At 39.5% G+C, this 13,489-nt stretch overlaps 2 protein-coding genes across 7 annotated transcripts in view; both read right to left on the bottom strand.

Moving 5' to 3' along the window:
• Nucleotides 1-13,489, bottom strand: part of LOC138033035 (RCC1-like G exchanging factor-like protein) — a 26,434-nt gene continuing 12,945 nt past the window's right edge. For 5 of the 6 annotated variants that reach the window (XM_068880773.1, XM_068880775.1, XM_068880771.1 and 2 more), the window contains 3 exons: nucleotides 12,379-12,534; nucleotides 2,089-2,174; nucleotides 537-758 (listed from right to left, as the gene is read on the bottom strand). In XM_068880773.1, the coding sequence (XP_068736874.1) occupies nucleotides 675-758; nucleotides 2,089-2,174; nucleotides 12,379-12,534 (326 nt within the window). In that variant the 3' untranslated portion in view covers nucleotides 537-674. Of the gene's footprint in view, nucleotides 759-2,088; nucleotides 2,175-12,378; nucleotides 12,535-13,489 lie in introns of all 6 variants that reach the window. The other variant, XM_068880776.1, reaches the window with a different exon arrangement.
• On the bottom strand, nucleotides 8,322-10,816 carry LOC138033037 (uncharacterized). Its single transcript, XM_068880778.1, has 2 exons — nucleotides 10,102-10,816; nucleotides 8,322-8,580 (listed from the first exon to the last, which is right to left on the bottom strand). Exons 1-2 carry the CDS (start codon nucleotides 10,774-10,776, stop codon nucleotides 8,437-8,439), a joined length of 819 nt encoding a protein of 272 aa, XP_068736879.1. The 5' UTR covers nucleotides 10,777-10,816; the 3' UTR covers nucleotides 8,322-8,436.

A 13,489-nucleotide genomic window follows, 5' to 3' on the forward strand; every position in this document is an offset into this window, starting at 1 on the left:
ATTGCTATTAAAGTGCATCCAAAATTAAATATTTTTCGTTGTAAAAATGGATCTTTCCACCTTTCTTTCAAGTATTTCAAGAGATTTTACCACCTTGGTCTCAACATTTTGCTTGTTTACGTGTTGCACAGGGTAGGAAAGGGAAAAACCAGAAGACATTTTCCCCATGCACGGACGAGCTTAAGAGAGGCAAGAGTCCATGCCTGAATTACGTCAAAAACTGTTTTGTATTCGTTCTTTCAAAGAACGTTTGCATTGCAAAGCAGCTTGCGAGGTCAAAAAAGAAATAAAAGAATGGTACTTGCCGCTCAGTCGTAGGGAGAAATGACACCGAGTTTTGCTAACATAAAGCTTGCTGTCACGTGAAACGTGTGCAACAGATAGGAAGCGAAATTTTGACGCGCTTTTTTTAAAAATAGTTTTCGGTTGAAACCATGTGTTAAAACAACTACAAACTTCTACTTTCGGCCTTGTTAGCCGACGCACAAGGGTTCAAAGTCGGCCTCCGAATTCAGCGCTTTTTAAGCCACGTTTGCCCAAACACGAAAGGAAACGTGGCAATGTCTGCCATTGCCCAAAGCTCTTACACGAACTAAAGCGTTCTTCATGTTTTGCCATGTCAGCTTGTTTCTCCCAGCTCATTAGATTTCTTCCTTATTGCGTGACCTGTCACATCAGGATGGCGTGAGCAAACCTACAACAGCAGCCATGTGATCCACACCACAGCTGATGTTCGTCACTTGACCCGGTAACGCAACCTAAAAAGAGGAGTAACCACGTGAGAATTTCCCCTGGAGTGCAATTTGCGCTTTGCACGCTTGACAGAGGTTATTTCCATAAGAGGGAACTTGGACGACGACGGCGACGTCTATAGGTTTAAACAATAGTCCTACATGCCCCACACATTTTGATACATTTCGTTGTCATTAGGGACTTAAGATCTACGACGGCGACGTCGACGAAAACGTCACCTCAAAATAGAACTTTGCTCTAGTAAAAGTTTTTCGCGATTATTCCATCTCGTTCACGTCGTACAATGTGGGCGGAGTATCCTAAAAATAAATTGGTACGAGCGGTTTCAGACTGAAAATAGAGAATGAAAGATTCTCTATTACATGCTCACGTTGACGTCAAAACCTCAAATTTAGTGATTTCACGTCGTGGTCATGCAGAGAACCGCAAAAATATGAGCTGAAATCCGTGCTGCACGTGCAGCACGATTATTTACGCTCTTTTAACCAATTATATCATTGTTTTGTGGCGTTTTCGTCGCCGTCGTTGTAGATCTTAAGCTCCCTAATTAGGGACCGTAAGCAAGGACGACGACGACGGCTACAAGAACGTTGTCTAAAAATATTATTTCCCGATAATGTAATAATTTTGCGATTACTCCAAGTTGCTCGGCATGGCGAATATGAGACCACATTCCAATAATAAAATTGGTAAGAACGGTGTAGATATTTAGAGAGAAAACTGAAAATTCATCGTCAAGTGCTCTCGTCCTCCACATGACCTCAAATTTGATCATTTTACGTCGTTGTCAAGACAAGAACGATAAAGAAATGTCTCAAAATGTAAAACGCACGTGCAGGGCGTGCAGAACTATTGTTTTTGTTAATTAAACCTATTGTTATGTGGCGTTCTCGTAGCCGTCGTCGTCGTCCTTGCTTAAGGTCCCTACTCTCGTCCTGACAACGACGAGAAATGACCAATTTTGAGGTTGTGTGAAGGACACAAGCACCTGACGATTAATTTTCAATTTTCTCTCTAAATATCCACACCGTTCTCACCAATTTTATTCCTGAAATGTAGACACACACTTTCCATGCCGAGCGACATGGAGTAGTCGAAAAAATATGACAATAACGGGAATTAATATTTTCAGGAAACGTTCTCGAAGCCATCGTTGTCGTCCTTGCGTGAGCTCCCTACTTACGCAAGTTCCGCGGGCGCAAAACAAAAGTTTGAAGTCCCTCGGGACTCAAAATGGTCGCCATTTGAAAAAGACCCATGGAGCTAACCAAGCTTAGAGCAGGCCTGGTTGGTATGCAAGCCTAGATTGTCATATTGTCATGGAGACGGACCTACCTTTTTAGGAGTCCACTGATCTTCACTTGAGCCCAGTCCCAATCTTCCAAATGACCCTCGACCCCAAGTGTACAGTCCTCCTGAATCTGCCACATCCACAATGAAACAAGAAAAGTCAGCGACGTTGTGACGTCTTTTCTGTCATGTATGTATGAACCTCAACACCCTGTACGACGTTCGAAATCGGCAGTTTATTTCAATTAAGGCACTCTGTCCATCAATAGCAACGTATAATGCATGATTAAGATGAACGCGATGAACATTTGTCTTCTCAAAAATACGTGCATAACACGACATTCGAAACTCCTTATGATTTTGAACCAATTTTGCTGTAGAATGCTATAGTTATTAGGCTAACAACACTGCTATCTTCGGGTTTGTCCAAGAAAGGAGAAAGATATTGCAGACAAAAAATATCACACAGAATATTGTAGGCTACACCAGCAGGAGTCCAACTTCAATTATCTGGATTTGAAGGAGTGAATTGTATCCACTACGCTACGACAACATTCTAACCTGTGCGGTACAAAAGTTAATATTTAAAGCCCTTGTCTCCAAAATTAACTGCTTCTCTCTCTTATTCGTTCGGATGATCTCCCACATCGTCGAGATGAAGGTACAGATCGTACTAAGAACTATAAGTCTTTTCTTGGCCCGTGTTAAAGCTGTGAGCGGCTTTCTTGCTGTTCTTCCCAGGCTAATATGATTGTGTCTGTTTATAAAAGGGCCGTCGAATGTCAATTGTGGTAATGCCTGCGTTAATTTTGGCACTGGTATGCGCATGCGTGTCTTAGTGGCACAGTGGCTTAAGTGGCTAACAACAATATTATCATCTCATGAACAAAATTAATCGAGAGAAAAACAAAGAACATCATCGAAAAGATAGGCAAAAAAAAAAAAAGAATTTTCCCCGAAATCAGAAGAGCATTGAAACTCTGACCCAGTGTGGTCGAGAGTCACGCCAAACATAGCTAATAGAGGGGACTGGTTTGGAAGCTCGGCAAACATCAAAGGAACAAACAAAGATGCCAAGATTTAGGCTGGAAAGTCTATGACCGTGCACAATCTTTTGTTTTGCGCTCATACACTATGCATGAATTACGTAACCAACAAGTTTCTATTGGTTAGTTTCTAAGTACGGAGTAAACAACTATTGTGTTTTGTGCACGATCAAGACCAAAAAAGCGTACAAAAAGACCTACAACAAAGAAATTTGTCGGGATTCATAACCATTCCCGTCTATTAACTATGCACCAAATAAATATAGGACTACTGGCTGTGGGACTGGATACAAAAGGACCACCCAACCACAAATGGACAGAAATAGTATTGTGAGCCCAGCTATTGTATGTGCTATTTCAAATTTTCAAGCCGAGTGACCCAAAACTGTATTACAATATCAATTCATGCCAGACATCCTGCGGTCAACTATGTTATGCCGTAAATTACGCTTTGACTGCTCACAGCACATTTCATTTGAACGTCATCTGTAGGCACAAGCTCAGGCTACAAGCAGCCTTCTTGTTTTTGAAATAGCACCTGGGAGGGAAAACAAGTGCAGTTTGATTGAGAAAGTGTAACGGACTGGTCCCTCTATCTAAGCGTGTTTAAACCCGTGAAAAAAGACAGCAGTTCTCACAAAGAAACTTATTGCGACCAAGTTCAGCTCCCCTCCACCCCAAGGTGTTTGCTAGTGTTTAATGACGTTATTTTAGTATGCAATCTTTACCCACTTTACGCATTACCAACAAGTATCAGGTCGTTCAATCGAGCAAGGGTGAAAACAACAAATTTACAACACTCTCTAAAATGCATCAATTCCTTTATTGACAAATTTCAAATTACACGTTAAAGTATCGTGCTTGTCTTTTGTTGTCTTCCATCTTGAATAGATAGGAACCGCCATGACAGACCAAAGACGCCTTTGTTTTCTTTGTGTTTCCTTACTTTATCACTATAGTGAAACGGACAGCGTTTCTCGCTGTCTTTTTCTTTTTTCCATTTTTTTGTTCAGGAATTTCTGATATCTTCAGAGAGTTTTCCTTGTGTGCCATATTGAAACGGACAGCGTTTCTCGCTGTCCGTATTTTTGTTCAGGAATTTCTGATATCTTCAGAGAGTTTTCCTTGTGTGCCATACCGAAACGGACAGCGTTTCTCGCTTATTTTTGTTCAGGAATTTCTGATATCTTCAGACAGTTTTCCTTGTGTTTCATACCGAAACGGACAGCGTTTCTCGCTGTCCCGTATTTTTGTTCAGGAATTTCTGATATCTTCAGAGAGTTTTCCTTGTGTTTCATGCTGAAACGGACAGCGTTTCTCGCTGTCGTTTTTTCTTTTTTTTTTTTCTTGTCAGGAACTTCTCATGACTGCACTCAAACAGCGCAGCTCTGCTGCTCCGTTGATTTTTTTTTTTTTTTTTTTTTTTTGCATTTAATCTTAAAACTTTTAACGATAAAAATCAACAGGTAAAAGACGCCGTTTCGACCGTACTTAGGTCATTATCAAGTGAATGGTAAAATTGAAACAGTGAATATATATGCATATAAGAAGTATAAAAAGATTTGCAGGTGTAAACGGACAATAAAGAACATGCAAAGAAAAACAAAAACAAATAAAAGCTTATTGAAAACCTTAGCACGAATTGAGTCCGATTGCACATTGTAACTAATGAATAAAAAACATTTCATAGACGAGGCAGTCAAATTTGTTCGTGCACTTCATTAAAAAACTAAAAGAATGTTTGCAGCGAAAATGCTCGCCAATTATTGAAGAAGAATTTTTGTGCCCTTCAACACTTTGGTGCAGATGGCGCCTTGTGAAACCAACATATACTTCTTATATGCACATATATAAATAGGCAGAATAAGAAGGTTTAGAGGCTAAAACGAACGTTTTGCACAATTTTGCACTGGCACTGTAATTTTAACTTTTTTTGAAAATTGGTCATGATAAACGTTTTTGCTGTTTTTACTGGAAAACTGCTGCAAACACTGCAAAATAGCAGTTTTCATAAAACGTGTTATTTAGAGGCTAAAACGAACGTTTTGCACAATTTTGCACTGGCACTGTAATTTTAACTTTTTTAAAAATTGGTCATGATAAACGTTTTTGCTGTTTTTACTGGAAAACTGCTGCAAACACTGCAAAATAGCAGTTTTCATAAAACGTGTTATTTAGAGGCTAAAACGAACGTTTTGCACAATTTTGCACTGGCACTGTAATTTTAACTTTTTTAAAAATTGGTCATGATAAACGTTTTTGCTGTTTTTACTGGAAAACTGCTGCAAACACTGCAAAATAGCAGTTTTCATAAAACGTGTTATTTAGAGGCTAAAACGAACGTTTTGCACAATTTTGCACTGGCACTGTAATTTTAACTTTTTTAAAAATTGGTCATGATAAACGTTTTTGCTGTTTTTACTGGAAAACTGCTGCAAACACTGCAAAATAGCAGTTTTCATAAAACGTGTTATTTAGAGGCTAAAACGAACGTTTTGCACAATTTTGCACTGGCACTGTAATTTTAACTTTTTTAAAAATTGGTCATGATAAACGTTTTTGCTGTTTTTACTGGAAAACTGCTGCAAACACTGCAAAATAGCAGTTTTCATAAAACGTGTTATTTAGAGGCTAAAACGAACGTTTTGCACAATTTTGCACTGGCACTGTAATTTTAACTTTTTTAAAAATTGGTCATGATAAACGTTTTTGCTGTTTTTACTGGAAAACTGCTGCAAACACTGCAAAATAGCAGTTTTCATAAAACGTGTTATTTAGAGGCTAAAACGAACGTTTTGCACAATTTTGCACTGGCACTGTAATTTTAACTTTTTTAAAAATTGGTCATGATAAACGTTTTTGCTGTTTTTACTGGAAAACTGCTGCAAACACTGCAAAATAGCAGTTTTCATAAAACGTGTTATTTAGAGGCTAAAACGAACGTTTTGCACAATTTTGCACTGGCACTGTAATTTTAACTTTTTTAAAAATTGGTCATGATAAACGTTTTTGCTGTTTTTACTGGAAAACTGCTGCAAACACTGCAAAATAGCAGTTTTCATAAAACGTGTTATTTAGAGGCTAAAACGAACGTTTTGCACAATTTTGCACTGGCACTGTAATTTTAACTTTTTTAAAAATTGGTCATGATAAACGTTTTTGCTGTTTTTACTGGAAAACTGCTGCAAACACTGCAAAATAGCAGTTTTCATAAAACGTGTTATTTAGAGGCTAAAACGAACGTTTTGCACAATTTTGCACTGGCACTGTAATTTTAACTTTTTTTGAAAATTGGTCATGATAAACGTTTTTGCTGTTTTTACTGGAAAACTGCTGCAAACACTGCAAAATAGCAGTTTTCATAAAACGTGTTATTTAGAGGCTAAAACGAACGTTTTGCACAATTTTGCACTGGCACTGTAATTTTAACTTTTTTAAAAATTGGTCATGATAAACGTTTTTGCTGTTTTTACTGGAAAACTGCTGCAAACACTGCAAAATAGCAGTTTTCATAAAACGTGTTATTTAGAGGCTAAAACGAACGTTTTGCACAATTTTGCACTGGCACTGTAATTTTAACTTTTTTAAAAATTGGTCATGATAAACGTTTTTGCTGTTTTTACTGGAAAACTGCTGCAAACACTGCAAAATAGCAGTTTTCATAAAACGTGTTATTTAGAGGCTAAAACGAACGTTTTGCACAATTTTGCACTGGCACTGTAATTTTAACTTTTTTAAAAATTGGTCATGATAAACGTTTTTGCTGTTTTTACTGGAAAACTGCTGCAAACACTGCAAAATAGCAGTTTTCATAAAACGTGTTATTTAGAGGCTAAAACGAACGTTTTGCACAATTTTGCACTGGCACTGTAATTTTAACTTTTTTAAAAATTGGTCATGATAAACGTTTTTGCTGTTTTTACTGGAAAACTGCTGCAAACACTGCAAAATAGCAGTTTTCATAAAACGTGTTATTTAGAGGCTAAAACGAACGTTTTGCACAATTTTGCACTGGCACTGTAATTTTAACTTTTTTAAAAATTGGTCATGATAAACGTTTTTGCTGTTTTTACTGGAAAACTGCTGCAAACACTGCAAAATAGCAGTTTTCATAAAACGTGTTATTTAGAGGCTAAAACGAACGTTTTGCACAATTTTGCACTGGCACTGTAATTTTAACTTTTTAAAAATTGGTCATGATAAACGTTTTTGCTGTTTTTACTGGAAAACTGCTGCAAACACTGCAAAATAGCAGTTTTCATAAAACGTGTTATTTAGAGGCTAAAACGAACGTTTTGCACAATTTTGCACTGGCACTGTAATTTTAACTTTTTTAAAAATTGGTCATGATAAACGTTTTTGCTGTTTTTACTGGAAAACTGCTGCAAACACTGCAAAATAGCAGTTTTCATAAAACGTGTTATTTAGAGGCTAAAACGAACGTTTTGCACAATTTTGCACTGGCACTGTAATTTTAACTTTTTTAAAAATTGGTCATGATAAACGTTTTTGCTGTTTTTACTGGAAAACTGCTGCAAACACTGCAAAATAGCAGTTTTCATAAAACGTGTTATTTAGAGGCTAAAACGAACGTTTTGCACAATTTTGCACTGGCACTGTAATTTTAACTTTTTTAAAAATTGGTCATGATAAACGTTTTTGCTGTTTTTACTGGAAAACTGCTGCAAACACTGCAAAATAGCAGTTTTCATAAAACGTGTTATTTAGAGGCTAAAACGAACGTTTTGCACAATTTTGCACTGGCACTGTAATTTTAACTTTTTTAAAAATTGGTCATGATAAACGTTTTTGCTGTTTTTACTGGAAAACTGCTGCAAACACTGCAAAATAGCAGTTTTCATAAAACGTGTTATTTAGAGGCTAAAACGAACGTTTTGCACAATTTTGCACTGGCACTGTAATTTTAACTTTTTTAAAAATTGGTCATGATAAACGTTTTTGCTGTTTTTACTGGAAAACTGCTGCAAACACTGCAAAATAGCAGTTTTCATAAAACGTGTTATTTAGAGGCTAAAACGAACGTTTTGCACAATTTTGCACTGGCACTGTAATTTTAACTTTTTTAAAATTTGGTCATGATAAACGTTTTTGCTGTTTTTACTAGAAAACTGCTGCAAACACTGCAAAATAGCAGTTTTCATAAAACGTGTTATTTAGAGGCTATATATATATAAAGTTTGAAAGGGCCAAGGACGGACTTACGGAATATTTCAATTTTACCATTTACTTGATAATGACCGAAGTACGGTCGAAAGGTCGTCTTTTACAGTTGATTTTTATCGTTAAAAGTTTTAAGAAACCCTTACTTATAGGAACTTAATCTTATCTACAAAAAACAAGTGGATTCCTTCATCTGTCGAACCAATTCAGCGATCTTATGCTTTACGAGCAAACTGTCAGGATCGGGCTGAGGAGTTTGCTGTTGGTAAACCAAGTTGTTAATCTCCTCCACGTGGTCGCAAAACTCGTCCTGAAAAGAAACGAAAAAGTTGAGTCTGACACCTTACTAGGGTTAGTATATTAGTTTGAACTTCCTTTAAAAACACTTTCAAAATACAAATGTGGGCCGTAACTTAAATTATTGCACGATTCAAACAGTTTGGAGGGCCAGTAACTAAAATCAGCCAATCATGTTTACTAATTGCTAGTCCTGCGAGGTCTGAACGCTAATTTCGCGACCTCCGAAGCAAATTTTGCATCTTTTTAAAAGGCACGTATTGGATTTTATTACCGATAACTCGGCTCCTGCTTCCGATCAGAACGAAGCCGGTTCATGCAGTCTACTCATGATTCCCAAAACGACAGTCCTGTAACAGCTCATTAACCAAGCTTCCTCGGGACCGTACTGTGAGAATATTGGCCCTCAGTCTTTTCTGTACAGACCTCGCTTCGCTCGGTCCGTGTTGTCAAGGCCTAGGGCCGATATTCTTCCTGTACGGCCCTCGCGTTTGGCTAACAAGACATGTACGTCCCTCGAACTCAGTTTATCCCCAACCACATGATTTCATCTCGTGGATGTACTGGAGGAAGAAAGGAGCCAAAGAAAGAAGAAAGGAGTGGTCTACTTGAAGGATTAATAGGAAAGTAATAAATCGTAAGTGTCCGCTATATTTGTTGTACGGTATTAATGTAGGTCGTTTAATTTCCTTTTAAAGGAAGTGACTTAATGGTGACTTTGAGGCTCCAGTTACCTTGAAATGGAGACAACCGACACTCCTCTTCTCAATTCTTCTCCCTTCCCCCACCCCGTCAAACCATCCGTAAAGACTGCCTTGATTTAATGTGAATTAAATCACTTTCACGGTGCGATTGGACTGGGACGTGAAGAACTGACGGGCACCTACGTAAGCTCCGTCGTGTGTCACGCAAGACTACACAAATAAAATACTTCTCTCACGGTTTTCCGGATTTTAGCCGCTTCAACGAGGCATTTTGCCTTGTTTCGGTCGTTCCTGTGTTTTGGTTCGGCGTTCCCAGACGATTCGGTAGTTTTGTTTCGTTGGTTTCGTTTCGTTGTTTCTTGTTTCGGGTTTTAGCACATGCACGACACGGTTGATCACGGTTAGGACACGTGAATTCCAACTTGCAGTGACTCGCGCTATTTTAAGTCATTTTTATCACAAGATTACTCCAATAGTAGACTATGTCTATCGGACATTGTGTGACTTGAGTTCAATGGCCTTGACTGACAGTAGTTGGACTTTTAAATGACGAAGTTATCAGCTGGTATCAGTCAAACAATTGATCAAAAGTTTCCGGCTTCGTAACGAGTCTTCTTCGTTACTGTCTCGTCATCTCATGACAGTTGAAGTCTTACAGATTTCTCCTTTTTCTGATTCAGTATAAAGATTAAACTTTGTGCTGCCTTACCAGAGATAATTGCTTAGGGAAAAACAGTAACTTCCGCCTTAGTCTGTTGCTTTCGCTTTAATGTAATTAAGGTCACGTGGGCCTAGCATCTAAATTGAACAAAGCTTCATTATTAACTTACCCAACTTCCAATCTTCATCATCCGACCACTGAGGTCTTCTGCGACAGTCGAAAGCAGTCGCTCTATCACGTCTTTGCTGCGATCTTCTTCGTCCATCAAAGCGAAGGCAAGAATTTCTCCAAAGATAACAACTAGGAAAGTCAGTTTTCTCCATGGCAAAGACAGTTCACGTTCGACGTTCTCTTCAAACTCGACCCACACCTTTTTGACACTCTTCTTCGAATCCACTATCGATCTAATACCACTAGTGAAATCCAATCGATTTCGATGCAGTTCCATCGTAAGATTCACCAAATATTCACCGATCGATCTCACCGAGGCAGAGAGCCAACAGCAAGAGTCCAAACCTTGTCTTTTCCTTGCGTAGAAACCAAGCAGAATTGTCAGATTCCTCTTTATTTCAAAGGCGGTCAATTTCTGTGCAAGATCCAATCTTTCTATCGCACACAATCCTTCCTTTAGGAAAGTTACGTCTTCCCATGTTATCTTCTCGGTATCCTCCAGTGAGCTAAGAATGCTCAGTGCTTCATCATCTTGCTTCGCAAGGGGACTGGAATAGTAAAAACGAAGCTCTTGAAGCTGTGCTTTCTCCAAATTGTGACAGATCTGAAGAAGAACAGCTTTGTAAGCTCGTCGAAGTTTGTTAACAGCAGTCTCCAAAATCTGTGATGACATTCGGCGGCGGGTCCCTGGCGGAAGGGGCCCAATATAGATATTCCTGCTGCTTTATTTGCAAACAATGCCAAAAAAGGCAAAGGTAAATGACGTTATTGCTGTCAAGAGCAACTGTGGAGAGCAATCAATTATGCATTATGATCACTGCGCATCGATTTTGCCGAACAGTTTGGAGAGGTTGCTCAAGACGCTTAGAAAGAGAACATCATTTCATTGCCGCAACGAATTTTTTCTCGGAAACTAACAAACCAGAACGACTATAACAGCAAAAGGAACCGATGTAAGAACACCAAGCGAGTTGCTCCAGCTATATAGTTCCGATTTGTTACCTCAAAGCGACTACAATTAACATCTTGACAGTTGTGAGCCCGTTAGACTCTAGATAGATAGATAGATAGATAGATAGATAGATAGATAGATAGATAGATAGATAGATAGATAGATAGATAGATAGATAGATAGATAGATAGATAGATAGATAGATAGATAGATAGATAGATAGACGTTTATTAAAAGTTTAGTAAGAAGTAAGGGTCTGGCTAAACTGGGAAACATTGCTTCGGTAACATTGTCGCGGACGCAAATGTTTTCCAGCTTGGCCGCCTTAGAAACATAGTTGCGGACGCAAATCTTGCCTCACGGAAGCAAAAAAGGGTTTTTGAATCCGGTGAAAAACATTTTTGCTTGCCAGACGCAAATTTTGCTTGCGAAACAAATGTTTCCTAATTTAGCCCCCCTGGGCAGGAATCCCAGGGAAAATATGTTTCCGCAACAATGTTTCAACGTTGTTTGCTGTAACGTTTTAATGACAAGCTGTGACCTTTGCCGACACGAGGCACCGGAGCATCACGAAAGTTCCCACGAATTGCCGACACCATTGAGCTTTAACACATTGCCTCTCCCTCCTCCGAAGAGGTCGCTTACCAAGGTGTGGGAAGACTCACAGGACGAACTTAGGTCAGCGGCCTTCTCTTGCGTGTCTCTGTGGTGGAGAGAGTCACTGCATCGCTTTGACTCAACAATAATGCCCTAGTCAATGGTAGCCCCGATCCTTAAGCCCACGTATATCGTGGGAATTTTACGAAGCAATAGTAGGAGAAATAGTTTAACTTAATTAAAATTTCCTCCACCAGTACCCGGAGAAGTTACTAGGAATTTACGGACTGCCTAGCGCTTGAACGGGGGAAGGGCCTTTTTCGCGAATGGTCAAACCACACTTATGGCGGAAACCGGTTTCTATCTTGGCGTCAGTGAAATGCCCTGGCGAAATTTGCTGGCGAAACATTAAACATCTTGAGTAACACATTAAAAATCCAGAGGACGCTTTCGGTTGATGGCAGCCGCCAATCAATGACCAAACTGATTCCTTTAAGCGACTGTTTTAATGCACAAACAATTTGTGGCGACGAATGGCCAAGACAAAATTGTGTGCGAACTTGAAAAGTTTTGGGATTCGTGCACGATCGCATAACTTGATTCAAACACATTTTGGTCAATTCTTTTTGTTCTACATTCTCTTGAAATCGGAAAAAAAGAAACATGGCGACAAATGGGATCAATAAAAACAATTTTCCAATTACTCTAACGACGTACGACACTAACCTGTCATAACAGCCGCGTAATCTGGACCACAGGACACTTTACTGACAACTTCGTCGATGTCATCGAACGTTTGTATTTTCTGTGGAGTTTTAGTGAAGGATACTTCTCGGCCGTGTCCAAGGACACCATATCCCCAACTGTAAAGCTCTCCGGAGGCTGTAAAACACAAAACAGTACTTTCAAACAAGAACTTATCATACATTAGCAGAGAATCATCAAGGGGAGCCTGTATCTCCTATAGGCAGTCTAGGAGCTCTCTCCTTCGCAGAGGTTTGGTTATCGGGAAAGGTGATCGGCTTCGATCGGCTGTGATCGGTAAGGCGTTAGGATGTGTCCGCTGTGCAAGGCGAGTGCAGGCGCAAGAAAAGAGAGATTAATCGAGCGGGCTCCCTTTCTCGCCCCCTCCCTTTTTTACGCCCGCGTGTACCTCGCTCAGCGGATTCACCTCCTTGAGCCTCTGCGGAGGAGAGAGGTCTAAGAGTCAACCCTTTCCCGAGTACATCTATTTATTGGAAGCCTCCCTTGAGAGATTGAGCACGCGTACTGTTGTAAAAGCTAATCAAAACAGAGCTATCTCAGGGTCAAGGAAATTGTGATACTTTTCGCGGGAAAGACCTGTTCCTAAAAATAAAATTTACTCGGGAAAGCAAGGGCGTAGCTAGGAGGGGGGGGGGGGGGGTCCTGGGGTGCCCATGACCTCCCCTTTGTAAGCCTTTTTTACGCAAACAACCTACAATATTCAGGTTGCAAAAACGCGAGTACCCTCTGTTTGACAGTGTGACCCCCCACCCGACCCAATCCTGGCTACGCCCATGGAAAGGGTTGACTAAAGGAATAGCCCTTTTCACGGTTAGTTTTTGTCATTTGCATTACAATGTAATCTAGCACGTATGTGAGGCATTTTCGGGCTATTTTGTAGTTTTAACCCGAAATTGCCTCGCATCCACGATAGATTACATTGTAATGCAAATGAGAAAAGCTAACCGTGAAAAGGGCTATTAGTAGAGATAGATGTTCCATTTGATGAGCTCCTGACATTAGTGGAATGCGTTCGACTGTAGAGCACCTATGAAAATTGTACAGAAACTGTCAGTTTTGTCAACTCCATTTG

Source organism: Montipora capricornis, chromosome 14 (assembly GCF_036669925.1).
Source record: "Montipora capricornis isolate CH-2021 chromosome 14, ASM3666992v2, whole genome shotgun sequence".
NCBI lineage: Eukaryota > Metazoa > Cnidaria > Anthozoa > Scleractinia > Acroporidae > Montipora > Montipora capricornis.